This window comes from Aethalodelphis obliquidens, unplaced genomic scaffold (genome assembly GCF_003676395.1).
Source record: "Aethalodelphis obliquidens isolate GAN/ISIS:26980383/991018 unplaced genomic scaffold, ASM367639v1 scaffold69, whole genome shotgun sequence".
In the NCBI taxonomy this organism is placed as follows: domain Eukaryota; kingdom Metazoa; phylum Chordata; class Mammalia; order Artiodactyla; family Delphinidae; genus Aethalodelphis; species Aethalodelphis obliquidens.
The window spans coordinates 2031897-2058743 of NW_020838013.1; the positions used below are offsets into that span (position 1 = coordinate 2031897).

Sequence of the window (26847 nt, forward strand, 5' to 3'; positions counted from 1 at the left end):
CCAGGCCTGGCTCCAGGACCCCCCAGAAGAGCTACACCCCTTCCATAAGTGATCAGTCAAGATTACAAGGGGGAGATTCCCTGGTAGTCCAGTGGTTAGGACTCCTCACATCCATTGACGAGGGCGTGGGTTCGATCCCTGGTTGGGGAACCAAGATCCCACAAGCTGCTCAGCGTGGCCAGAAAAAAAAAAAAAAAGATTGCAGGGAAAGGGAACCCGTGATGCAGTCACTGCAGCCACGTGAAACATGGCTGCCAGCAGGGCCTGAGGAAACATGAGTAGAAACGATTTGCAGAATAAATAAATGAGCCCCAAAGGTGAGCTTCTGAAACGCAAGAAGACCCCGAGGAGGGGAGAGGAAGTGAGGGCTGGGAGCTACAGGTGGCTTCAGGTCTGCCAGCTCGGGCTCAGGCGAGGCAGCCAAGCTCTGAAGGACAGCTTCAGCCAACACCCCACCTCCTGGCCCCCTGAGGAGAGGGAACATCCCCTGTCCTGGGCTGTTCCCATGTGACACACACACCTTTCCCCACAGAAGGCAGAGCAGACACTGACAGCCCTGCCACGGAGGGGAGGGGGGCTAGCCCTCCTGCCCTGCATGCTCACGGTCAAGAGACCCCAAATCCAACAGACTAGGGGTGAGGAAGGGCCCTCCTCACCTCCCTGGGCCCAGCAAGTGCTCGGCTCACCACAGGGAGGACAGGAAGGCGGTGCCCTCGACATCCCCTGACCCAGCCCTACTGAGGGCTGGTGCACAGCAGTCCTGGCTCCACGGGTCTGAGCTGCCCTCCCAGAGAAGCAGCAACAGCAGGAGGCCCAGAGCTGGCATTTCTTGGGTTTCCTCTATCCCAGACGTCGCTGTGCTGAGCAAATTGTCTCCTTTCAAACTCACGATGCGGGACTTCCCGGCGGTCCAGTGATTAAGACTCTATACTCTCAATGCAGGGGGCCTGGGTTCCATCCCTGGCCAGGGAACTAGAGGCCGCACGCCGCAGCTAAATCTCATCCCGCAGGTGGCCACGAAGATCCTGTGTGCTGCATCTAAGACCTGGCTCAGCCAAAATAAATAAATAAACATTTAAAAAACAAACAAACTCACAATGACCCAGGACGTGGGTCCTAATGCACATTTTTTTTTTTTTGTATTTTTGGCTGCACTGGGTCTTCGTTGCTGCATGCAGGGCTCTCTCTAGTTGTGGCGAAAAGGGGCTACTCTTCTTTGCGGTACGCGGGCTTCTCATTGCGGTGGCTTCTCTTGTTGCAGAGCACGGGCTCTAGGTGTGCGGGCTTCAGTAGCTGCGGTGTGTGGGCTCAGTAGTTGTGGCTCATGGGCTCTAGAGCGCAGGCTCAGTAGTTGTGGCGCACGGGCTTAGTTGCTCCGTGGCATGTGGGATCTTCCCAGACACAGGGATCAAACCCATGTCCCGTGCATTGGCAGGCAGATTCTTAACCACTGCGCCACCAGGGAAGCCCCCTAATGCACTTTTATCCCCGTTTTACAGATGAGAAAACCGAGGCTCAGAAAGGTGAAGGGGCTTGCCTGAGGCCACACAGCTGGTGCACAGTGGAGCCGGGACTCATACCCAGGACTCCAAGTCCCAATTTCAATGTCCTGTAATGGAGACTCCAGAGCGGGTGGGGCTGTCTGGAGATTGGGAGGTGAGGAGGCGGGGGCTGGATACTTTCACTCTCTTTTAGGTCATGTTATGTCTTAGAGGCCACCCCAAGTTGGGACCAGGGCAGGTCCCACCCAGGAGTCCCCAGAGCCAGGCTCTGGTGTGTGTATGTAAGCCCACCCTAGGGGTCTGGAGAGAGCAGATTCATCTCAACACCCCCACAAACAACACTGTCTGCACAGGGCTTTGTGTTGAGAGGGAGGGAAGGGGACCCCAGTTCCTGGGGGGAATCCATGGCTTTCACATGCTGTGCCAGACCCCCTTCACCTCCTAGGGACACAGGGTACCCATGCAAGACACAGCCTCCTGGGGAGGCCCGAAGCTGGCTGGGCAGCCCTTTGCCGAGGCACTGCAGGATCATTCCGGGAGAGCGATCCAAGGGCTGCAGATCCAGCCCTTTTCATGCTTGGCCAATTTAATGGTCCCCATTAATTTCAAAACACACACATTCCCACAAGCTCCAGGCTCCTCAGCTCAGCGCTTGCGGTGGAGATCATGTCAGGGACACAGGCCGGCACACTGGTGTGGGTGCTGAAGGCTGGCAGCCTCAAGGACGAGATGAGCCGGACAGAAAGGGCTCAGGGCCCCTCAGCAGGGGGTGGCAGGCAGCGGAGCCCTACCTGTGTTTCCTGACCATTTGTGTGTTGTGATGGGGAGAAAAAGGCCCAGGAGAAAGGGCAGTGCTGGGAGTTAGGAAGGCCTGCTTTGCCACTTCCCTGCTATGTGACCCTGAGCAGGTCACCGTCTCTCTCTGGGCTTCAGATGCTCCCCTGTCTTCCCTACAAGACTGCAAATGCCTTGGTGGCAGGCACTGGGTCATTGGGCCTCACACTGAGCCAGGAACCTCACCAGCTGCCCACACAAGTGGCAGTCTGCCACTGTCCTCTCCTGCATGATGCTTTAGTCCCTTCTAGTCCCTTCCAGCCCTGGCTTCTATGACCGACCAAGAGGGCTGCGTGGGGTCTGGGCTGGGGCAGAAGGAGGGGGCCCAGAGGGGATCACTGGTTCATCCAGTCCTTCCTGCTGTCTGACCAACTCTCAAGGACATCTAATCACTCATTCATTCAACAAACATTTACTGAGTCTCAGGACAAAAGATCATTGGGTCCAAGGTCCATTGCCCACTGTCACATTCCCTATGGAAGGACAGGAACAATCTGGCTAATAAAGGGAAACTTGGGAGAAGACCTTGGGGCAGAAGGACCTTCCAGGATCCTCGAGTCCTGCCCATCGGCCAGAGCTTGGCTCACTGGCCCAGGCCCTGTGAGCCCTTGAGGGAATCTCAATAATTCAGAAGGGATCCATCATTTATGAATTTATGTAACCGCTTTTCGACCTTGTGGAAATGAGCCTCCCTCCTCCTGCAGTGGTGGAAATCAGGTCTTGGCACAGCCTTTGGTGTCCCAGGCTTTCTAATGTGGGGAGAGAGCCACCTGCACCCCAGGCCTCCCTATCCACTCAGCCCCCCACCCCTAGACTGGACCCAGAGGGAACTTCTGAAAAAGCAAACGTGACGGTATCCCTCTCAAACCCAAGTTTGAAAGATGAGGGTTTGATTCCTGGCTCGGCCTTTTACCCAGCACTGTGGTCCCATACGTTCCTCAGTCTCCTCATCTGTAAACTGGGGGAATATTATTGCCTGCCTCTGAAGTGAGGTGATATGTCCAGTGTGGGGGCAGCCCCTGGCCCAGAGGGAACAAACAGTAACACACTACCCCCACCCAGAAGCAGGGCTTGGTGGGGTGCTCAGGGCAGGGACTGGGGCACAGGACGACCAAGCAGCCACAGGAGCAGGAGCCCACCACAAGGCCTCATGGGGCCCATGAGCTTGGACCCATCTTTTCTGCGCTGACCACCCAGTCCCCATCCCGCTTCTCTGTTTCCCTGTAGTGAGGACAGATGACAGCAGACCCACTCTGGGGACCCCAAATTTTAAACCAGAAAAGAAAAGGGAACAAAGAGAAGGTATTCCCAGCTACCCACGAAAAAAGGGGGGGTGGGGATTTCCTGGAGGCTCTTTAGTCTGGCAAACCTTCCCTACCTGTGCCACTACTGCTTAGCTGTGTGGCCTTAGGTAAGATGCTTCAAGTCTCTGAACCTCAGTTTCCCATTGACACCGTGGGGCTGATATAACACCAGGAGGCTAGGAGAGGTAGCATGGGGTGTGGATACAGCCTAGACCTAGAGGGAGACCCTCAGCTCAGGACCCACCACGGCTCATTCCAAGCCCCCCAGAACTTCCCCTGAGTCCCACCTGCCTCACCCTCCCTGCCAGTGCTCTCCCTCTCTCCGCTTAGAATGTCCTTGTCCAACTTCTAACTCAGATCCCTACTTCTCAGCTCAAGTACTGCTTCCTCCAGGCAGCCCTCCAGATTGCCTCCCACCCTTGCAGGTGTGATTCCCATCCCTCATGCACTTTGCTGTCCCTTCCATTCATATTTTTCACTCTGCATTTGGGAATTGAGATTGAGTCTTCTGTAGCCCAGGACCTACCCCAATGCCTGGTGCACAACAGGCCTGCCATGTATGCCTGCTGATCGAATGAATGAAAGGCTACACATGAGTTTGAATTCTGACTCAGTCACCTGCCGAGCTGGGGCATGTTACCTCCTTCTTGAGCCTCAGTTTGATCACTGAAAATGGGGATCCGAGCCCTGCCTGCTTTGCGGGGATGCCAAGTGGTCGGCATGGAGGGAGTGGCCCGTCTCACCTGTGCTCCCCAGGGGCCAGGGCCCAGGGAGTCTTCCGTGGCTCACAGGTTCCCGCCCACCCTCCTTGCCCACTGCGAAGAGGCTGCTGCTGAAGGTAGCTGTGGAGGCCCGGCCTCAGTAAACACCTTTAAATCTGAAGTGACAGGTAAAGCGATTTACGGAGACAGTTCAGCGTCAGATCACTTCCCACAAGGCAGTCGGCGGCCCTCGGCCCCCCTGCTTGCTAGTCCATCCAGGTGGTCTCTAAGTCACTGACTCCGAGCGGTGGCCCAGGGACAGCCAGGGGGCCAGGCTCCTCCGGGCCCTCCTGGCAGCAGAAGGGATGAAGCAAGGGCTTTGGCTGGCTTGCCAAGGAGACGAGGGTGATAGAAGCAGCTGGCAGATTTTCACAAATCAAAGCCCCAAGACTTAAGGAAACAGAGCACCACTTCATGCCTTATTTTAAATAAATAAGCAACTTAAAAAAACTCCCAGTGAGGCCAGCTTGTCGCTGTGAAACATGGCTCCCCACCTGTTCTGCACGGCCCGGCCCGCATGCCGGGTCCCCTCAAAGGCTCCCCTGACCCTCCTTGCCTCCCACGCCCTCCTTGCAGAATTAATTGGTCCCTGAGGCGACGCGTGGCACTCTGCTCAGACCTCGCTTCCAGTGTTTTGTCACATTATATTCTACTTAGTTTCTCTCGTGCTGACTTTCCAGTACTGATTTACAGGGGCTTACTATGTGCCAGCCCTGGGGTGGGGCCAGCGATGCTCCATTTTTCAGATGGGGAAATAGAGGCTTGGAGACACCTGACCGGAGGCCACAGCACGCGCATGGCCTTGACTCAGTGGCCTGGGACAGCTTTGCAGTTTAATATGCCTTCTGTCTTTGCACAAAGCATCACATTCATCCCTGCTCTGTCCCATTATGCCCTGAAGGCCAAAGCCGGCAGCCGGACCCTGGACTGGCCAAGAATGGGGGTCTTTCTTTGTGCCAGGACATTTCCTGCCTGGGATTCAGCTGTCTGTCAGGAACTAGGGGCCCACAAGCACAGGCTTGGTAAGCTGGCAAACTCAAGGGCATGGAAGGGACCCTGTCAAGGTCATGCTGCCTCTCCCCATAGTCCCCACCATTCCGTGGCAAAGAGAAGACATAAACACTCCAGAAGCTGAGGCACCCCCCCAGACCCAAGCTTTCTCTGGAGGAGATGCTAGGCCTGGCTCTCTCTAGACACAGCCTGGGGGACGTGGGGCCAAGCTGGAGAGGCAGGCGCTGCCCCAAAGAATCTCCTGCTCCAGAATGGGGGCTGCAGGGGCTTCCTGGCTTATCTCACCAGCGTGGCAGCCCAATTTAATTAAGATGGATGCAGTGTGCCCCCGTGGGCAGGAGCCGCGGCCAGCACAGATGGCAGGAGCCTGAGACTCTCCAGACTCTGCCCGAGCAAGTGGCCTCGGCTGGCAGCCACCGGGGCAAGACCAAGGATGACCCGGGGAGGCCTGCACTGCCCCTGGGGGCTTGAGGGGGTTTGGTCCTGTCCCCTGTGACCTTATGCCCTGCCACCGGCCAGGCAAACATCCTGCTACTCTGTTCCAGCCCCCCTCCACATACCATATAACATACATCATATTATACACACAGCAAATCACACACACATCCACTATTACAGGCACATAATGGCACACACACCCCAATCACATATCAAATATCAACAGAGTGGGGTAAAAACCAGCCCTGGACTTCAAATGCCAGGGGAACAGTTGGGAAACTGAGTCTGATTTTCCAAAGTCCTGAGCGAGGCTGTGGGTGGAGTCACTCTGCGGGGAGGGGAGAAGTGAAGGGGGCAGGAAGAGAGGACACCCGGCCCCTGCCCTCTCCAAGGACCCCCAGGGTCCTCCCTAGGGATGGGAAGAGCGCCTGCGCGGCTGGAGACACCCCCGAGCCACAGTTCTTCAGGATGGAGGGGTTCTGGGGCGCTGATCCCTTTCTCGCACAGGCCCTTCCCAGCCCCCTGCAGGCCTCCCCCTCCATGGTCCCTGCAGCTGGAGCAAGGCCCAGGCAGCGATGGCATCTTCCCTCCCCTTCCCCATCTGGCCTCAGGGACAAAGAGAGACTCCCCGCCCCCCACCCCCTCCCGAGAAAATCCAGAAGCTCCACAGTGGACCTCAAGCCCCCAGCCCTGTCCGACCCACACAGCTCCCCATGGGCCACAGACCCTGGCGGGACCAACACTGCCCCTGACTTCAAAAATAAAAATTAAAAAATTCCCACCCCGAGATAACTGCTCGCTCCTTTTCCTCATTGTGGTGGCTCCGCGGTCGGCGCTGAGAAGCAATTATTCAGGGCTAATGATTATAATCAAGTCAAATAGAATTTAATGGACACGTATTCTCTTCCTGCTTGAAACTTTACATATGAATTAAGCACATGTGGGTTTCACGAGGCACAGACCAGATTTATGCAGCCCTGAAAAGCCCCTCGCTGCCGCGACTTTTATTCCGCTAATAAACAGGCTGATTTACCGGCCCTGCTGTGCGCAGGAACCGCGATCTCTGCTGCCCCCTGGTGGGCAGCGGCCCCAGGCCATGGTTGGGGGGTGCCCAGGGAGGATGCTGGAGGGTACCAAACCCACCAAAGACCCCCGAGGTCTGATTAGTGCCAAGGCCACCCAAACACCGGGCTGGGAAAACCTGCAGGGAGGGTCTGCAGGGGATGCAGGCTCTGTGTGGGAGCTCTGGATCCAGGGCCCACCTCAGTCTTTTTTTGGGGTTCCAGGCAGGTTCTGGGTCCTCCCTGCTATGAGACTCTTTCTAGAAAAAAAGGAGATCCCGGGAAGACACACCAGGAGGTATTTAGTAAACTGAGGCAGGCAGGGGGAGGCATAGCTGCTCATTTGTAGGAAGTACCAGGATCCCTTGGCATCCCTGGGCCAGGGTTGACGTCCAGTGACTCTGCTGACATCAATTCAAGCACCAACAACAGCGGTAGGTGCTGAGGGCTCTGTTCATGCCAGGTGCTGCGTGAGCATCACTGTTCATGGGCATCAGACCCTAATATCCCCAACTATCCAATGGGTGGGTTTCCCGCCATTCCCATCATGCAAGCCCAGGCAGGTACATGGAGAAGGGGAGTCCCCAGAAAGACACAGCAAACACTGCCACGCCCAGCCCTGGCAAATCAAATGAAGCCAGGACCAAAGCGCTTCCCTGAGAGCATGAGAGGCTGACAGAGCTGCTGCACTCAGAGTCTGGCCAGGCACAAGGGCACTTAGGCAGAGCCATTAATCATGCCTGCAGCCCCGCGGGCAGGCTCCAGAGCCCCCACACCACTCCATCTGCATTCTGCCCACACCCTGCCTGGGTCCCCACACCCTCCCTCCTGGCTGCCAACCATCAACCTGGCTGGGAAGGAGGGGATAAGATGCCCTACTTTTCTCTCTGGCCACTTTGCAGCTCAGGAAGAAAAGTACCAGTGAGGGGACTTCCCTGGTGGCGCAGTGGTTAAGAATCCACCTGCCAATGCAGGGCACACGGGCTCGAGCCCTGGTCCGGGAGGATCCCACATGCCACGGAGCAACTAAGCCCGTGCACCACAACTACTGAAGCCCTCGTGCCTAGAGCCCGTGCTCCGCAACAAGAGAAGCCACTGCAATGAGAAGCCCGCACACCGCAACCAAGAGTAGCCCCCGCTCGCCACAACTAGAGAAAGCCCGCACACAGCAACGGAGACCCAACACAGACAAAAATAAATAAATAAAATAAATAAATTTATTTAAAAAAAAAAAGTACCAGCGGGGCGCCTCCCACACCCTTGCCAGTGACTGACAGGGCCCAGGGCACTAGGCAGGGCAGCCTCGCAGGCCTGTGGCAATGTCCCCTCAGCCGGGGCCCCAAGGCTTGGTCCTTCCACACCAGGCCATCCCTCTGGGGTCCAGGCAGCAAGAATACCCTTCTCTCCTGGGCCACTGTGACTTGACTTGTCTTAGCCCTGTGTCTCCCCAGATGGGGACCTCGCTGCTACCCACCATCCTAGTGGCCCAAGAGAAACACATCAGAGGAAGCAGAAACCCAAAGGTGACCCCACCACACCCTGCTCCGAGTCAGAACTCCTACCTTCCTGTGACTGGTCACCTGTGCGCTGAAATAGGCAATGAGGGGGGAGGGAACACCCCTGTGACCACACAGTTCTGCGAACGTCAGCGGGGAGACACGCAGAGCAATGCCACTGCCGGAAATGCAACCCAGATCACAGACAAGCGGGCCCAGAGCGGATGAGTGGCCACCTCTCCCCTGGTCACTCAAGCCCAGTCGCTTAGCAAGACCAGCACGGGCACCACCAAGACCCAGAGTCACTTGGCCACTCCACGCCCTGGCCAGCACTGGGGTCAGCCAATGGCTGCAAGCCCAAGGGCGCGATGAAGGAGATTTGAGACGCTCCTGGGAGCGCCTGAGACTGCGCAGGTGGGGAGGGGCTAGCACGGTGGAGTTTCCCTATGAGTTGGAACCCAAGACAAGGGGGTCTGCCCAGGCCTGCGAACCTTTCTCCAGGAAGGAGGCTCCGTCCTGTGACACTTGGCAACCACAGTGGGGGGATTCGGCCCCCACTCGCCCTTGTCCTGTGAACCACCTGAGCACCTGCTGGACTTGACCGCCCCTTGACACACCACTCCTGACCTCAGCCAGACAACCACTGCCTGGGAGCAGAGCCGCCACCTTCCTCCCTCTCCCAAGAGGGGAGAGACACAAAAGACTCCTCAACTCATCACAATAAACTGCCCAGTCAGCAAGAGCCGTCGCAGGAAGCTGACAGGGGTGCAGGGGCCTCTGCCCCCACCCTTCTTCTGACATGCTCCCCAACATGTTTACTCGCCCACCCCAATTAGAAGGGGGGCTGGGAGGGCAGGAGGCGGAGGAAGGAAAGCAGTGGTCAGGGGCATCTGCAGCCCCCACGGTCGGACCACCCCCTCTGGCCACCGCCTTCCTGGCAGGGCAGTCCGGCGCAATTCCAGCGGAGCTCTCTCCCTTACCCGCCACTAACGGGTCTCAGAGCTTCGAGGCAGCTCAGCCATGGCGCCCCTGACGCAGTAGGTCAGGGTTTCAAGGGGAGAGGAGTCCACGCTGCCGACACGCTGGGCTCCCGTGGCGCCAGCAGGCCACCCTCGCCCAGCCACCCGAGCCTCACTGGAGCCAGGTGGCATCCACGCGTGCCTGGTACAGTGACGAGGTGGCCACCCAGGTCTCTGGCTCAGGCTGGCCAGAAGCCCTCACTCACCGGCGTTGACGATGGCGTCCACCTCCAGCTTGGTGATATCACCTCGGAACAGGGAGATCTTCTCGTTGAGCTGCTTGTCCTTCTTGTACTTGGGCTCCTCCACCTTCACGGTCACCCCTGGAACAAGCAGAGGCCGAGGGTGGGGTCATAGAGAGGTGCCCACAGCAGAGTGACCCACCAGTGGCCACCAGTCAGGCAAGCCACCATCAACTGCCCTCCACCTCCAGAGGCAACGTGCCACGCGAGGACCGACGACACGGTAATGACAGCCCACGCTGACTAAGCACCTACTGTGTGCAGCACACACTCATCTCCTTGAATCTGCACAACGTTGCACACAGGTAGAGTAGCAATGCCATCCATCCCCGTTTTACACACCAGGTAACTGAGGCCTAGGAGGGTTAAGTAACTTGGCCTGGGTTCCCAGTTACCAGGCCTGAAATTTGCAGGGCCTACGCGCTCACCAGGACGCTGCACTGCTGGCCGCTACACCAAGCAGCAAATCCCAGCTCCAGCGGCCATGGGATTGCAGGTCTAAGGCTCAGTTTCCCAACGGTATAATGGCGATAAAAACCGAACCTGCCTCAGGCTGTGTTGATAATTAAATGAGGTGACACCGCAAAGGGCCCGCACACAGCAAGCACTCATAAATGCTGCCGCCATTCTCCTTCTTGGCCTTGTCTTTATGATTCTCCAAGGTATGGGCCTGAAAGGGCCACACACCACCCGGACAGCTGGGCTGCCCAGCGCAGGGCCTACCTTTCGCCGCCTCCTTCCACGTCGGGATCTTCTTCAGCCTGACGAAGTCCCGGCAGAAGTAATGTTCCTCCCGCTGCTTGTCACTCAGGCCCTTCAGAAACGCTGCAGGGGCGGGTGGGGTGGGCAGGAGAGTCAGGCGGGCAGGGAGAGGAGCAGTCCAGGGGGCCTCCCCACCTCCCACAGGTCTCCTATCCTCACGGGGATGCTCGCCTCGTCCAAGGATGCAAAGCAGCCCTGCACACCCATCCTTCCCGCAAGCACACGGGGAGGGGCGCGGAAGGAGGGTCCCCTAGAAGATCTTGCTGTGCCCTCTTTGTTAGGAGGGGAAATTGAGGCCCATGGAGGTGGAGGGTGTCTCTCAGGCACCACAGACCTGAGTGCAGAATTCAACTCTGCCACTTTCCAGTTGCGTCCACACCTCTGGGTCCCTAATATCTTCAAGACAGCCCTTGCAGACTAATTTCAAGCTTACTCATACATGCTAAGGCCAGGTAGGTCGGCGGCACTGAATCAGTTACATCATCAATCAGTTACATCATCATTGTCGTTATTTGTAGGCAGCAGGACACAGGGAACCAGGACACCCGTGCTCCTCAAAGAGCCACAGAAGCAAGTGGGTCTGGTGCCCCTTTGTGACAAACCCCCTGCATTGGCAGAGTGCTCCCCGCGGAGAGATACCCACTGGGGTGAGTCATGAATCAAGGGAGTGGCTGGAATTGTCCCCATTTTACAGATAAAGAAACAGGCTCAGGAAGGTCAGGAAGCCACCCGTGGTCATACAGCTAGTGAGTGGGAAGCCAGGCCCCCCATCCACTCACAGATTCTGGGTCCACCCAGGCTGGTTCCCCTGCTGGGCCTGGTCTTCCCTTTGGGTGGCCCCAGGCAGGGAAGCCTCTCTCCAGAGCAGCAGTCCAGGCTCGCGGCTCGTGGGCTCCCCCTGCCGGCCTGAGACCACCAGGGCAGCCTGGCTCTCAGCCCAGCCTTGTCCTCCACCACACACTCCCCAGATGGAGCAGCCCCCAGTGACCACCAGGGGAGGGAGAGACAACAAAGAGGAAAGACGACAGTCAAGGAACCCAAAAAGCATCAGAAAATGTGCAGAGGTAGGAGGGCAATTAGAGGGGGTAGGGGGAGAGGTAGGGTCTGCCTGCTGGAGCCTTCTGTGGAAAGGCAGAGACAGACAGATATTCAAGAGACAGGTGGGTCCCCCATATGTGCCTTTGCCCTGCCAAAGTCAGTCCATCCAAGCCTCTGCTCCTCAAGATGCCCGAGGAGCCTGGAAAGGGCCCCGTTCACAGTCCAGCTCAACACTGTAGGGAATTATTACCACAAGCTCGTTACACCTTGAATGTGCTACACCAACTCCATCTCAAGATAGAACCACACTCTCCGGCAGCCACTTCCCACCCCCTTCCTCAACCACCCATCACACGCAGGTCCTACACATGGTGCTGGAGATCCAACCCCCAGCAATGCAGACGTGGTCCTGGCCCTCGTGAATTTATAATGCAGCAGGGGAGACAGAGGCTGACCAGGCTTTACCCGATCAAGCAAGCAACCCAAATTCCAAGAAGTGCTACGGAAGGGACACTCGGGGACTGGGAGAGGAGGTAGCCGGAACCCCAGTCCAGGGGGGCTTAGCGGAGACTGGGAAGAGGACTGAGAGGTAGCCAGGGTAGGGAAGGGTGTTCCACCATCCGGAACAGCATGTTCGAGGTTCTGGGTGGGTGCAATCCAGGGTGTGGGGCAGGAGGCAAGCACAGGGGGAGAATGATGCTGAGGGGAGACAGGGGCACCTCATCCCAGGGGCACCCAAATCAGATTAAAAATGCTTCCACCAGGTAGAGATTAAGAATCCCCCCACAGCAGTGCCATTCTCATTCTTTCTAAGGGGCAAGGGTATCCAGCGTGGATGGTACCCAGCGTGGACAGTCCCCTGTCACTAGAGTCCCTGGATGCTCACAGCCCATTTCCCAGCCTCCTTCTCAAGGGTCTGCCCTCCCCATGATCTGAGAAACAGGCCAAGAGCTCCTACTTTAAACGCTCCTTTCTTTGCGTGTTGGGGGGGGGGGTGGCGGTGGGGGGATGGTGCTGGTATTCGAAGGAACTGAAGTGCTTCTCCAAGCCTTGCTTGTCTTCTTCTGTAAAATGGGGGCACAGAAAGCTCCCTCGCGTTAAATGAGAAGCAGAACAGGCTTAGCTGGGCACAAAACAAAGCACTCAGCTGCCGGCAGACGGTACCGCCAAGCAAACAACAGGCTCGACTCCATCCAGGCTCTGCCTCTCCCTGGCAGTCTGAATACAGATCAGTCAGTTAACATATTTACTGAGCACCCACCATGCACCAAACCTGGGAGGCGAGGCGAGGTCTGGGGCCTGACCAAACAGAGGGGCGGCTGGGACAGCTTCCTGGAAGAGGTACCCCCAGTTTCTCCGGTCCGCCCCAGGAGCTGCAAATCGCTCGAGGAACCCCCACCAACCAAGCAGAGGCTCCCGCTAAGTTCTTCATCTTCCCTAGGAGGCCACTCCAGCCGCTCCTTCTGAAGTGGGTGCCCGCTCCCCCTTCTCCCTCTGCCAAGCTCCTCCGCTTGTCCTCCCGGCCATCCATCCAGTGGATGCTGCCTCCCCCTCCCACCAAGGCAGAACACCCCCCCCCCACACCTGCCCATATCTCGTCCTCCCTCCCTCAGGTCACTGGGCACGAAGGCCCTTCCTCCCAGCCAAGACCGCCCAGCTCACCTCCCCAAGGACTCACTCCTGCGGCTCCCCCTCCACTGGACTGTCCTGCCTGCCCTCAAACACCTTCTGGTGTACCCCGGCTTTTAAAACAAAACCCTCCCTCAACCACGCATTCCACACGCTGTAGCTGTGGCCTCGTTTCTCTGCCTCATTCCACTGTCTCCACTCGCTGTCTCCACTTCCTCCTCCCCCCGACCCCACCTCTCCATCAAGGCCAAGGTCAGAGGCACCACACTGGCCACTTGTCCTTATTCAGTGGCCCTTCCTGGCCTCCCTTGTACGCTCAGCACCCCCAACCCCTTCCTTCTTCTCAGGACCCCCAACTTCCGATCCCAGGCTGCTCGCTGGCCCCGCTTCTCAGCCTCCTTGCTGCCTCCCCTCTTCCTTAATCTACACCCTCTCCCTGGGTTTTCACATCAGTTCCACGCATTCGAAAACGCTCATGGTCCCAAGGCTGCACCTCCAGCCCCTCGCCTCTTCCACGCATCTGCTCCCCCAGGCCCACAGCCTGCTCTCATCCCCAAATTCTGTGTGTGCAGAACTGAGCTTCTGACCTTTCTATCCTTCCTCCTTCTCAGTGAACGGCCCCAGACTTTGCTGGGGCCCCAAACCAAGGGCCTTTCCTTTCTCTTCTTCCCTCTTCCATCCATCTGCAGGCTGTTAGATTTATCCCCCCAACACCACAGACACCGTGCCTTCTGCTACTCCCACCAGGGCTAAGCCTCCGTCATTGATTGCTCCCTAGACCCCTCTGGAAGCGCCTCCCCCCGCCCCGCCCGGCCAGCTGACTCCCTGTGTCCACCCTATGGTCTGCTCCTAACACAGCAGCCCAGAGATATTAGGGACAGAAGTCAGATAGAAGCTGTCTCTCTGTGTGAAGCTCAGTTCAAACCCCAAGTCCTTGCCAGGGCTTGGAGAGCCTGCCTCTTTCCCAACCTCCTCCCGTGCTACCCTCCCCACTGCACTTCACCCTGCCCACAGCCCCTCAGCCTTTCAGTTCCCCCAACAGCCAAGCTGTTTCCCGCCTCAGGGCCCTTGTACCTGCTGTGCCTCCTGCCTGGTCTTCCTTTACAGTTCCCTCCTCACTGCCCTCCCCCTCCCAGAGCAGCTGCCTCCCCTACCATCTGTGCTTTGCTTGACCTTGGCCATATGGGGATATGTCATGTGTATGTTGGATTCCCAGCACCTGGCACAGCATAAAGCGTGTGTGAGTGTCCCCGGGCATCTGTGGGATGAATCAATGAACCAAGGAGCTGAGACCTGAAGGTTGCGGGCAAGTTTGCTAACAGAACAGGGTCTTCTGGGAGGAGGGAACAACGCGTGCAAAAGCCCTGAGGTCGGAGAGAGCGTACGGGTGGGGAAATGGAGAGAAATCTAGAACAGCTGGACGGGAGAGCAAAAGCAAGGCTCTGGCAGCCTCCCCCGGCCCGTCTGGGGCGTTTGCCGGCCCGTGGCCTGGCCGCTGCTGGGGGTTTGATTCCACTCTTGCTCCTCGGTCCCCCCAGGTTTGGGCTCATGACCTCCCACCATCATGTTCGTGGGCAAGGTGCTCACCCTCTCAGCCTCAGTTTTCTCGACTCTAGAATAGGGACAAGGCCAGCCTTCCTTGGCACCCAAGCTTGCTGTGAACAAGAAGATTGGCTGCGAAAACACAGAGGAAGCTGTCGAGTGCGATATACACATCAGATATACTCAGTCTTTCCTGTGTGTGAAATAAGAAGGCCCAAAGAGAGCAAACGAAAACAAGACAAAATTTGGGAGGGGAAACATTATTTTTCCAACTTGGGGCAAAGCAGGTGCAGGAGCTGTTTAAGTTATTTGGGTCCCCATATTTATCGTCTTGCACAACTGTGACCAAAGGCCCCCTCCGAGGCCTTGGCATGCCCAAGTGCCAGTACTCAGAGCTGGCTGGACCTGTGGCCGGAGTGCAGGCCCGTACTGGGACACTGGAGGGGCTGGTCAGCCAGAGCGCAGACCAACCCCATAGGACTCCCAAGACCGGAGTCCCTCTGGCTGGGGCAGGCCCCAGGCACCCCACGGCACTAGTCTGGGATGCCCAGAGATGGCTCAGGTCCCCGAGCAGACACCATCTGGCAGATGCCACCACCCTGCTTTACAAAATCAGCAGAGCAATCGCCCTGGCCACAGGCAAGCAAAAGGAAGCCAGGGCGGGACCCAGCCCAGGGCTCTGTCCTGCACTGCCCTCCCCAGTACCCGAGGTCTGCTCTGAGTGACCCACAGCCCACGCAGTCCTCTCTCTCCAGCAAAGACCAAAACACGACTCTGCTTCCCGGAGACGGCAAAGGAAGACCGTCAGAGCTTCCAGCTCAGCTACCGGCTGACAAGGCGCCAACCTTGGGGACACCTGCCAGCCTGCCCTTCCGGCCTGTGGTCCCCAGGCGCACACCTCGCGAGGCCAGTGTGCGGGGAGCCGTGTTCTCACTCAACAAGGTTGCAGCCTGACCCCGAGGAGCTACCGGCTGCACTGCTCTCTGCTTTATGGGAAGGAGAAGCCGGTTGAGGACCGGAGCGCTGTCTTCACAGCCTCAGCTTCATCAGCAGCGGGGCCGCCCCCAGACCCTCCTCACTCGCTCCGGGAGGAGGAGAAGCAGGACCCTTACGGTGGGCATGTGCCCCACACACTTATAACACGCGCCACCTCCCTCTGCCAGAAGGACGGGTGCCGACTTAAAGCACAGGTGAGATTTATTTTTCTTATAAAAGATGTACAACATACGTTCTAATTTTCTTTCCTTTTTGGAGAGGCGAGAGTATTTCACAGCTCAGCGAGACAGGTGCTGTAAAAGGATGTTTGCAGTAAATTTTGATGGGGAGGTCTGACCCCAGATAAGCTTTCAGTGGCTCCCGGGCACGAAAGCCGAGCTGGAGGAAGCAGGCTGCGTCAGAACCGTAAAGGGCACCGGGCGAACGGGACTTCAGTGATGTGTTTAAAGAAGTGTCTTTATAGCACTTCACGAGATGGTGCTCGGAAAGCTGAGGGCAGGCTGGCGCGGAGGGAGGCCCCTCTTCTGAAGAAGGGCGGGTGGGCAGGGCTGATAACAGCTGGGCTCTGGGAACACGGCGGTGGGGGCATTAATCACCTCTCACCGTCCCCCAAGAGCAGAGGCTCATCAAAGCCTATGGCACGAGCAAAGGGGAGATGGCAGGAGGCACGTTGGAGCTTTTCTGCTCTCCCAGACCCCCTCGCCTCCGCCCGCACCGGGACGTGCCAAGGCTGCTTCCCAGAAGACAGGTGGGAGAAGCCCACCCAATTCCCAGGTGTGCCTGGGAAATTTTCTGGTTCGGCAGTCGAATCAGATAAATCATCTGCTCTGCGTGAAATCCCACAGGGGTTGAAATCAGTCTTTGCCTTGCCCCATGCAAACAGGCTGGAACACATGACCCTATCCTGAGCCACCTGGGAGAGGAAACAGGGCTCAGGAACTGAGGGTCAGAGTTCTAGCATTTGAGACCACAGGGGAGACAAGTTTATATAAGCTCAGTGTCCCCATGGCCAGAACAGGGCAGAGAGAGGAGATAGACCCGAGGGGTGACAAGGGACGGGGGGCATTGGGGGGTGTCAAGGGAGGGGGGCACTGGGGACCCTTTGGCCGCTGTGTACAAAATGGTTTCTGATGTGATCCCAGCACAACCTGCAAATCGGGTGCTGTTGGTCCCATCTTACAGATGAGGAAACTGAGGCTCAGGGAGCATGGAAGCAGTGGTGCCAGGGCTTGCCATGTCTGATGACACCAATACCCGTTCTCTTTTTTAGCACACAGCTCTGCCCCTACCACAGGTCAGAAGGAGGATCTGTGCCCTTCTCCTGGAGGCCAGGCCCCTCCTGTGGAGGCAAAGCCCCCAAACACCCCAGTGCCTGAACTTAAGTCCCCTCGTACCCAACTGCCTTACAGTAGGACTGTTTCCACAATCTTCTGATGAAAAGGCACAACCTGGCGGGGGCGGGTGGTAATGAGACACTCCAGAACTGAGGGAATTAAATTATAGAAATTAACCCCTGGCCAGTGAAATCAAATACTGCAGAGGTCTCTCAAAAAGACTGAATGTCTCCTAGCCAGGAAGATCAGCCTGATGGTATTTACCTACCTAGAGAAAGAATAGGTCCACAGAAAGAACAGGTCCACAGAAGTGGGCAGTCAGCTTGAACCCAGGAAAAAGGAATGTGCAGAACCCAGGCAGAATTTGACTATCTGTCCAGAGGACTCGCTGGGCCATGGACTGAGGCATCTGCACCTGGGGCCCAGAGCAGGCACTCAGCACTGCATTTGTACTGGAACACTGAGCAACCGCCCGGGGAAGGGCATCCTCAGTGGGTAGGCGCACCCCTGGCAGGAAAGCTTGCCCAGCCTGCCCAGGGCAGTGGGATCAGCTTCCAAAATCATTCAACCAGCTCCCTAGTTGAGAACACCTGCTCCTGAGCAAACTTAAGACTGTGAATTGGCTTCCACATGGCTTTTCCACAGGGAGAGGAGGCCCTGCCCATGTGCACATGAGTTTCCAGACCCACAGCTATTACATTTCCTCAGCGTGAACTGCACCTCAACCCTCTGAACTATACATCAGTCTCTTGTGAGTTTGGTTACTATGTGCCAGTCTTTGAGAGAGGATCATCTCAGGCATAGACAAGCATTTAGAGGCCTGTGTAAGTATACCCCCAACAGAAAGATGAGCACATGTCCATCAAAGACATGTACAAGGATATTCACAACAGCTTTATTCCCAACAGTCCCAAACTGGAGACCAAGTGCCCATCAACAGGAGACTGCGTGCACAAACTGCAGTACATCCACACCATGGAACATTACACAGCAATAAAAAAGAGCCAACTGTCGGTACACCCAATAATGTGGACGAGTCACACAGATATTAGTAAAAAGAACCGGACACAGTATATGCCTCTGGTGATACGAAGTTCAAGAAGAAACAAAATGAACAGATAGAAAAATGATTAGCAGTAAGGGGTACTGATTGGAAAGGGGCTCAAAGGAACCTTGTGGGGCGATGGCAGTGTTCTACCTATTGATCAAAGTAGTGGTTACACAGCAGTATACTTAGGTAAATGAACACTGATTGTAGGAATTCCCTGGCCGTCCAGTGGTTAGGATTCGGCGCTTTCACTCCTGGGGGCCCGTGTTCAATCCCTGGTCGGGGAACTGAGATCCTGCAAGCTGAGCAGCGTGGCCAAATAAATAACGGATCAAAGCTTGGGCCCCAATCAGAGGCAGAATCCAGTTGAGGCAGTCCCTCCGCGTGGCAGTTTTAAAAATATGCCCCAAATTCTTTGATCCTCTTCCCTCCCAAAGGTGGAAACTAATTTCCCTCCCCTTGAATGTGGGCCAGATGAGGCATTTGGGCAACAGCCATTTCACAGGAGTGAGCCATCTGGGAAGGGCTCACTCCACCCCTAACCAAGTCCCCGCCAACCTCCTGAGAAACCCTGAGCCTGACCACCCAGCTAAGCTACTCCCAGCTTCCTGAGCCTCAGAGACTGTGAGATAATATAAATGTTTGCTGTTTTAAGCCCCCAAGTGTCTGGGTAACCTGTTATTATGCAGCAATAGGTAACTAAGACACAGAGAGACCTCCGTGTGTCTCACCCCCACAAACTGCCACCTAACGGCTGCTGGGGGGCGGGCGGCTTCACACCTACTGCTGGGGTTCCTGGGGCAAGCCCACCCTCCTCACACTGCCCCCTGACTGGACACTGGCACTCACGCGGCCCCATCTGCCACGGCTTCTTTGCAGCACTGACCTCTACCTGGCATTGTCTCATTGCCTTGATCACATCCTCTACCGTTTCTTCCCCCTAAGCTCCGTGAGGCCAGGGTCCTTGCCTGTCTCCCCAGCACAACAGTGCTGGCTACATAGAAGGCACTCGATAAACATGGACTGAATGAATGGAAATCCCAGCTCCTAGCAGAGAGCAGCCTGGGAATCCCTGACCCATCAGCTTCATGAGGTCTGGAAGTTTTCAGTGGCACCCAGGAATGGGAGGGGCGGAGAGCTGGGTCCTAGAAAAAGTGGCGGATCCAGGAACAGGTGCCTGGGGCCCTGGCCTCCCCAGCTCTCTTTCCCACCACCCTGGGTTACTGTTCTCTGACAGAGAAGGGAAAGCAGGGCTCCCTGCGGGGACAGTCCCCGTACCAGGGGGCCAGCCCCCACTCCCCACCCTGAACGGTGTTCTGGGGCCAGGGCTGAAGGGCTGACAAGCACTCCTTGTGTTCCGGGAGCAAAGTCAAGTGCTTCCTGCTGGTGCTTTAAGATCCCAGTGAAGGCAATGCAATTCATGACAGTGGTAAGTCATCTTGAACTCTACCTCCAATCCCAAGAGGATGCCTTCCCCTTGCCCCCAACCACAGCCCGCCCTAGGCCTGCCTTCCCAACCCCATTGGCTGAACCCACTTCACCACAAGGGCCCAGCCAATGAGCTGCTGCCCCTGTTCTTTTGAAAGGGGATCCAGCCCGAATGGTCACAGGAGCCCAGGGAGCAGGCCCTGAAGGGCAGGGGCAGCTGGACAGGCAGCCGGGGCTATTTGGGGCTCTGCAGGTCAGGTTGCCTGCCTTCCCTGCTCTATTCGGGCCCAGAGTCCAGCCCTGGGATTCATGCCCACCAGGACTCATGCCCTGCCCCAGAGCGGGAGGAAATGGATCGATTCCTGGGTATTGGGGGGGGGGGCGGCGGGGGGTCACTGTTCTCATAGGCACAACGCCCCATCCCTGCCCTGCCCCGCAGCTCCTCTGTCCTGTGTCCCCCAGGAATAAGGCAGAGAGTGCTCACAAGTGTCCAGAGGCCAACGTTAAGGGCAAAAGGGCACCAAACCACGTGCCTAGAGAGGCAGGCCCCCCGGGTAGGCGTGGGGGGAGGTGGAACCGGCCTGCTCAGGGAGGCCACTCCTTGTGGCTATCTGATCCCACCAGGTGGGATGCCAGCCCCAGAGCTGTCCCCTCAGCCCATTCCCTGCCACTCTGCCTAAAATGCCACCCCTTGAGAAACCATACTACGCAAAAGCTGGGGAGTTCAGAGCCTGTCCGATCCTGAAGCGAACTCCGAGTGACTCTGGCCTATTGGCTCTGGCACTGGGCCTCAGCTTCCCTCGTGCACAAGATTAAGGTACTAGGTCTTGGATGCTCCCTGGGGGTGCCCAGCAACACATTTCAATGGCGTGAGGCCACCCTCCTCACACTGCCCCCCACTGGGGACCTGGACCTGGTCGGGGCGGTGAAGTAGTTTATGGGGCTGGGCACACGGGGGGCGTGGCTGTTAATGGGGGTCCATACCGGGGCACATGGGACCTTAACTTCCCCAGTTCTCTGGGGTGGACGAGGCTGCTGGTGGGGTGCTGCAGCCGGAGAAGGCCCACGTAGGGCCGCCCTCGCCCCTCGCGCCCCCCTCCTGCTTACACTTACATTTTGCCTCCTTCCAGTCGGTGGAGGTGCTCAGGTCCACCTTCGCCGCCATGGCCAGGGGGGCCCAGGTGCGCACCCCGGCTCTCCGCCCCACCGCCGCCGCCCCCCAAGCCCCAACTCCCGCTGGGGTCCGCGCGCGCGGGTCGTACGCGCCCAGGGACGCCGGAGGACCGCACGCAGTGCTGCGGGTCCGCGTGGCACCCGCCGAGGGGCCGGGCCAGGGGCGCCGGGCGCCGAGCAGCTGCCCCGCCGCGCGCAGCTGTGCCAGGCGGCCGGACACTCGGCTCTGCAGAGACATGAGCGGGCGGCGCGGGACGGCTCCCCGCCCACTTGGACTCTATTTACGGTGCTCGGGGACTCTCTCCCTTATTTACTCGGGAACCAAGTGACGCGTGCCAACCCGCGGCGACCTGCTCAGGAGCCAGCGGGCCGCGCGGCCAGAAAACCCAGGCGCGCCGCTGGGCACCCTGGAACATGTAGTCCGGGCCGCTGACGGGCCCCCGCACTCGTATACACACGTGCGCGCCCCGCCCGGCCAGCGGGGTCGCGCTGCGCCTGAGCCCAGTTCTCGCAGGGTCGCGCGGCCGCCGTGCGCCTCCTCTTAGGGCTGGCTCGGCCGCCGCCAACTTCCTGGTGGGAGGTGCCTCCCGCCCCCGGCCCCGCCTCCGCCCCTCTGGCCGGGCGTACTGAGTCGAGCGCGGCTCCCTATGGGTCACCCGGGACCCACCCCGCCCCCAGTCCCCGGGAGCCGCGCGTCCCCGCCGGCGGTGGGGAGGTGATGAGTGGCGCGAGCGGGTACGTCCGGTTGGGCGACTTTCCCCAGGCCGCTGCGCTGCTGCTTTTTAGGCGGCGGTGGCAGGAACCGAACCTAGAGCAGCTAGGGAGGCAAAGGTGGAAATCGTGTAATTTGAAGGCAGAAAATTAGAGTTCCAAGTGGCCTTCTCGGTGGAAGAATTGGGGTGATTTTTTTCTTTATATTTTTCCTAATTTTTTACAAGGACTATAAGGATGGATTTTAAATTTTAATGTCTTTCTATAGCATTTTATTATTTGATAAATATGATACTGGATATTTGTTTGTTTTTGGCCGCCTCCCGTGGCTTGCGGGATCTTAGTTCCCCGACCAGGGATTGAACCCCAGGCCCACGGTAGTGAAGCGCAGAGTCCTAACCACTGGACGGCCAGGGAACTCGCCATAGTGGATATTTTTTTAACCTGGGACAAGAAGCCAGGGTTCCAGAGAAGGTTTTAGCACCAGCTTTGCTCGTTCTTACTCGGGTACACTGGCCCCTTGTACCTTGCTTCTTGAGCTGTATATTAGGAAGACAGCTCTCAGGTCTGACTGTTGCAGACCTGCCTTGTGCTCCAGGCCTCTCTGGCGCTGAGTGTGGCGATAACTCTTCACAGGGCTGTGAGGAGCATCACAGAACCCTCCTGTGGATGCAGCTGGCACCACTGTGGTGCCCAAGAGAGGATCAGTGGGAGACCTGTGGGCAGAGAGGGTAGATCAGAAGCCAGGGGACAGGAAGGAAGGGCCAAGGGCCCCCAACACTCCAGGACCACCAACGACGAGGCCTGCGCCTTTCCCCGAAAAGGTCAGCGAGATGAGTTCAGGATGCAGTAGTCAGGCCCCCAGGCCTAAGGTCACCTCACCACTTGCCGCTTCTCCAATAACTTACCAGGGCAAGAAGGGCCTTGCCAACTGCATCCAGGACAGCAACCATTCACAGGGGACTAGGTACCAGCTGGAGCTGAGCTAAGCCCTCTACACCCATTTGCTCTACTTCCATTAACTCACTATGTGCTCCCCACAGCCTGGTGAGGCATCACTGCCCTAGGGCACAGATGAGAAGCCTGGACTGGCCCAAGGTCAACATGGCCTATGGGGGTCAGAGTCCAGGCTTGGGTCAAGGTTGTTTGGTTCCTATCTGTGGTCTGGTAAGTGATTACACAAATGTCACTGATTCAGGCAATGAAGCATGTGGGTGACGCTGTGTATTAGCTTCCTGTTGTTGCTATAACAAATTCCCATAAATATAGCAGCTTAAATAATAAACAAGGGCTTCCCTGGTGGCGCAGTGGTTAAGAATCCGCCTGCCAATGCAGGGGACGTGGGTTCGAGCCCTGGTCCAGGAAGATCCCACATGCTGCAGAGCAACTAAGCCCGTGCGCCACAACTACTGAGCCTGCACTCTGGAGACTGCAAGCCACAACTACTGAGCCCGTGAGCCACAACTACTGAGCCTGAGTGCCACAACTACTGAAGCCCGCGTGCCTAGATCCTGTGCTCTGCAACAGGAGAAGCCACCCAATGAGAAGCCCGCGCACCGCACCGTAGAATAGCCCCCGCTCGCCACAACTAGAGAAAAGTCCATGCGCAGCAACAGAGACCCAACGCAGCCAAAAATATAAATAAATTTAAATAAATAAATAAAATTCATTTTCTTAAAGTTCTGTAGGATACAAGTCAGACATCGGTCTCACTGGGCTAAAAATCAAGGTGTCAGCACCAGCTTCCAGAGACCACCCACATTCCTTGGCTTGTGGGCCCCTTCCTCCATCCTCAAAGCCAGCAATGTTCCATCTCACTGACCAGTCTTCCCTGGTGGTCTTTCCCTCTGACTCTCTTCCATTTTCAAGGCCCCTTGTGATTACATTGAACTCACCGGTGATGATCCAGGATGATCCCATTTAAAGTCTGCTGATTATCAACCTTAATTCCCCTTTGCCATGTAAGGTAACATATGCACAGGCTCCAAGGATTAGGATGTGGACATCTTTGGGCGGCGTTATTCTGCTCACCAAACCCTTCCCGGCAAAGTCTGGGGAGGAGAACGCAAGGAGAGGCAGGGGACCCAGCCATAGAAAGTATCAGTGCCTATCAGGAGGCTGCCCTCTGCATAGAGCCTGAAATCCATGTCCCCCAGAGCCAGGCCATGGAAGCACCCTGGACACCCTCGGCATCTGAACTAGTCCTTCTATTTCTTTTTGTTGGGGTTCAGCTCTGTTCTCACATGGCAGCCAGGATAGAGAAGGTCCCAGACAATAGCCTACCAGGGTCTGTTCTAAGAGAGGCCTGGGCCCCACACACGGATGGGTCTAGGCAGAGAAGTGCGATTCTGGCTTGGCAAGGCAGGACCTCTTCACAGAGTTTCAGCTGGACCTTTTAGAAAAGGTAATATCTTGCCAGGTACCACAGATGTCTATGTGTCAGGAGCATTCCAGGCCGAGGGACCCACAGAAGCAAAGGCATGGGAGTCTGTGGAGTGCCAAATCTTCTGGTGGGGCTGTAACACCCGCTGTTTTCTGTTGAGGATTTTTAATGTTGGAGAGGGTTTTTTTTCATGCAGCAAAAAGTTACCTACTGCTGCTTGTATTTAAATTAATACTGTATTTATTAAACTCATAAATTAAAAGAACTAGCTTTTCTTAAATATCCAAATGCAACTTGCAAATCTAGTTTTCTATTTATAAATCTAATTTTTGTGTAAAAATAAGAACAATTACTTTCACTAAGTCTTTGATGAATATTTAATTAAATCACAGGTTCAACATTAAATTCTGAAAATGAATGCCAATTGCAAACTTAGGTAATTAAATTTCCTAATAGATTTTAAACTACATTTTACAGAGTTGAAATAGCTGGTCCTCTCAAATGCCTCAAACTCTCAGCAGAAGAGACTTACACATATAACAAGCATATATATATATATTTTTACAAGCATATTTTTTTCTTTCTTTTTTTTTTTTTATAAGCAGGGAGGGAGTAGCCGGTAAAGATGCCTTCATCCCCCACCTTATTCTTCCCTCCCAAGCCAAGCATATTTTTTTCTAATCAGTTAGCAATTGTTATACACTAATAGATTAAACTTATAAACATGGTAAATCAGTTCTCTTAAATATTCAAACACCGTTTACGAACTTAGATCCTTTTATACTGTCTCAGTTATCTTTTGCTGCCTCATAAACCACTGAAAACTCATTGGCTTAAAATAACAACCAGGCCTCTGCATCAGCAGTTTGGGCTGGGATAAGCTGGAAGTTTCATCTGCTGGTCTTGCCTGGGCCACTCCTGTGTCAGATGGCCACAGGGGCGGGGGGCCCAGGACGGCCTCACTCATGTGACTGGCAATTGGCGCTGGCTGTCAGCGAGGCCCCTCGGTTCTGTCCCATGTGGCCTCCACTATGCCAGACTGGGCATCTTCACAGCATGCTGCTCTCAAGCCCTGCTCCAAGAGGATGTCAGCAGAGGCTGCAAAATGCCTCGAGGCCTGACTCGGAAGTCACTCTACATCACTTTCACCACATTGTGTTGCACAGAATTCACACAGTCACGGCACGCAATGCGAGTCACAAGGCCAGCCCAGAATCCAAGAAGTGGAGAAATAGACTCCATGTCTTCACAGAAGCAGCCAAATCCGTGGCAAAGGGCAGGCATACAGGGATGGGAGCCTTTATTGCAGTCATCACTGCAGGCTGTCTCCCATTCATTCCTTTCTAATTAAAATTGCAAATCAAATAGGGTAGATTGATGCATGTTTCAAAACATTTAATAAACATGCAGGTATTAGCAGAATGATTACAAAACTTCCTAAACTGGTAGCAAGATTCTGGGTTTGCTTTTCGGGCTTCCACACCTTTCAGGGTTGCAAAGCTACCCAGAGGAGCAGATTCACCATCTCAGCAAGACTGAACATGCAGTCGGGTGCGGGACCACAGTACAGTGAGAGTTTCCAGCTTCTGGTCTTTAAGACCAGAGCAGGACCCAGGATAACTGCCAGATCTAAAGAGACCCACAGGGCAGTGCACTCCTCTCCCCAGGGGCTTGATTTTAAAGCCCAGTGCATTATTGTTTCCTGAGTCTTTCAAGTTTTAGCCCTACCCCATTTTACCTGGCCATCTTTCTTCTTTTTACTGCCTCATTCAGAGAGAGGAACCCCTGCACCTCCCAGGTCCCCCTAACATCTTTGCTGTGTGATCACAATTTTGCACCTCCCTTCATCCAGGTTGTAGCGCTCTCTTCATGTTTTATCACCTACCTGTTTCATTGGCCAATAACATATTGTTGTTATACTGAGAGGTGTGAAGGGGAAGGATGGATTACAAGGTACTAAATGTCCAGAACATGTAGCTATAAATCATAGGCCTGCATGGCAGAGGCCCCTCCATCTGCTTCCTCTCAGCGTGGGTCTGAGGACCTGGCCGGTGAACCGGAGTGGCTCACATTGCCTTCCTCAGGGGAGGGGCCTCAGAGGGCCCTGCAGCTGGCTGGGCTGGCAGAGGTCACTCGCTGCCCCTCCTCTGACTTCAGAGAAGGCCTGGGGAGGAGGTTGATGCTCTGGGGACATTTAGCTCGAATAGCAGTGTTCAGTGTAAGAAATGTTTTTGCCCCTCACCCCCCCACGCCACACCGCGCAGCCTGTGGGATCTTAGTTCCCTGACCAGGGATCAAACCCATGCCCCCTGCAGTGGAAGCGCAGAGTGTTAACCACTGGACCACCAGGGCCGTCCCCATTGTAACAAATTTTAACAACGTAATAGAAAGTGAAAACCTCTGTTATTGGCTGAATCGTGTCCCCCCCAAAAAAATTCATGTTAAATTCCCAACCCTCAATACCTCAGAATGGGACAGTATTTGGAGACAGAGTCTTTAAAGGGATGATGAAATTAAACCGAGGCCCTCAGGGTGGGCCCTGATCCAATCTGATTGGTGTCCTTATAAGAAGAGGAAAGTTTGGGAGGTCCCTGGTGGCCTCATGGTTAGGACGCTGGGCTTTCACTGCCTAGGCCCATGTTCAATCCTTGGTCAGGGAACCGAGATCCCGCAAGCTACGTGGTGGCCAAAAAAAAAAGAAGAGGAAAGTTGGATACACAGACACTAGGGATGCGTGCTTGCATAGAGGAAAGACCATGTGAGGAAACAGTGAGAAGGTAGCCGTCTGCAGGCCAAGGGGAGCGCCCTCAGAAGAAATCAGATCTATCAGCACCTTGATCTTGGACTTCCAGAACTGTGGGAAAATTAATTGCTGTGGTTCAAGTCACCGAATCAAATCTGTGGTATTTAGTTACGGCAGCCCCAGCAAATGAATGCAGCGCCCCTCCCCATTCCCAAACCGCAGAAGCAACAACTTTAGCAGTTAGCTATACAACTGTCTAGACTTTTCCCATGCATATATATAATCATATAGAAAGATACACTTTTTTTTTACCAAAAGTAAGATTCGGCATACACACTGCTGCATGACTTTCGTCGTTCTGCAGTCTATCATGGGCATGTTTCCATGTCAAT

At 55.9% G+C, this 26847-nt stretch overlaps 1 protein-coding gene across 3 annotated transcripts in view; it reads right to left on the reverse strand.

Moving 5' to 3' along the window:
- MACROD1 (mono-ADP ribosylhydrolase 1) overlaps positions 1 to 21165 on the reverse strand; it is a 152318-nt gene extending 131153 nt beyond the window's left edge. The window contains exons 1-3 of one of the 3 annotated variants that reach the window (XM_027090654.1): positions 20559 to 21165; positions 10392 to 10493; positions 9633 to 9749 (exon numbers count right to left, since the gene is read on the reverse strand). In XM_027090654.1, coding sequence (XP_026946455.1) covers positions 9633 to 9749; positions 10392 to 10493; positions 20559 to 20856 — 517 coding nt within the window. In that variant the 5' untranslated portion in view covers positions 20857 to 21165. The remainder of the gene's footprint in view (positions 1 to 9632; positions 9750 to 10391; positions 10494 to 20558) is intronic. The other 2 variants (XM_027090653.1, XM_027090655.1) reach the window with 2 other exon arrangements.
- Between the last annotated feature and the right edge of the window lie 5682 nt (positions 21166 to 26847).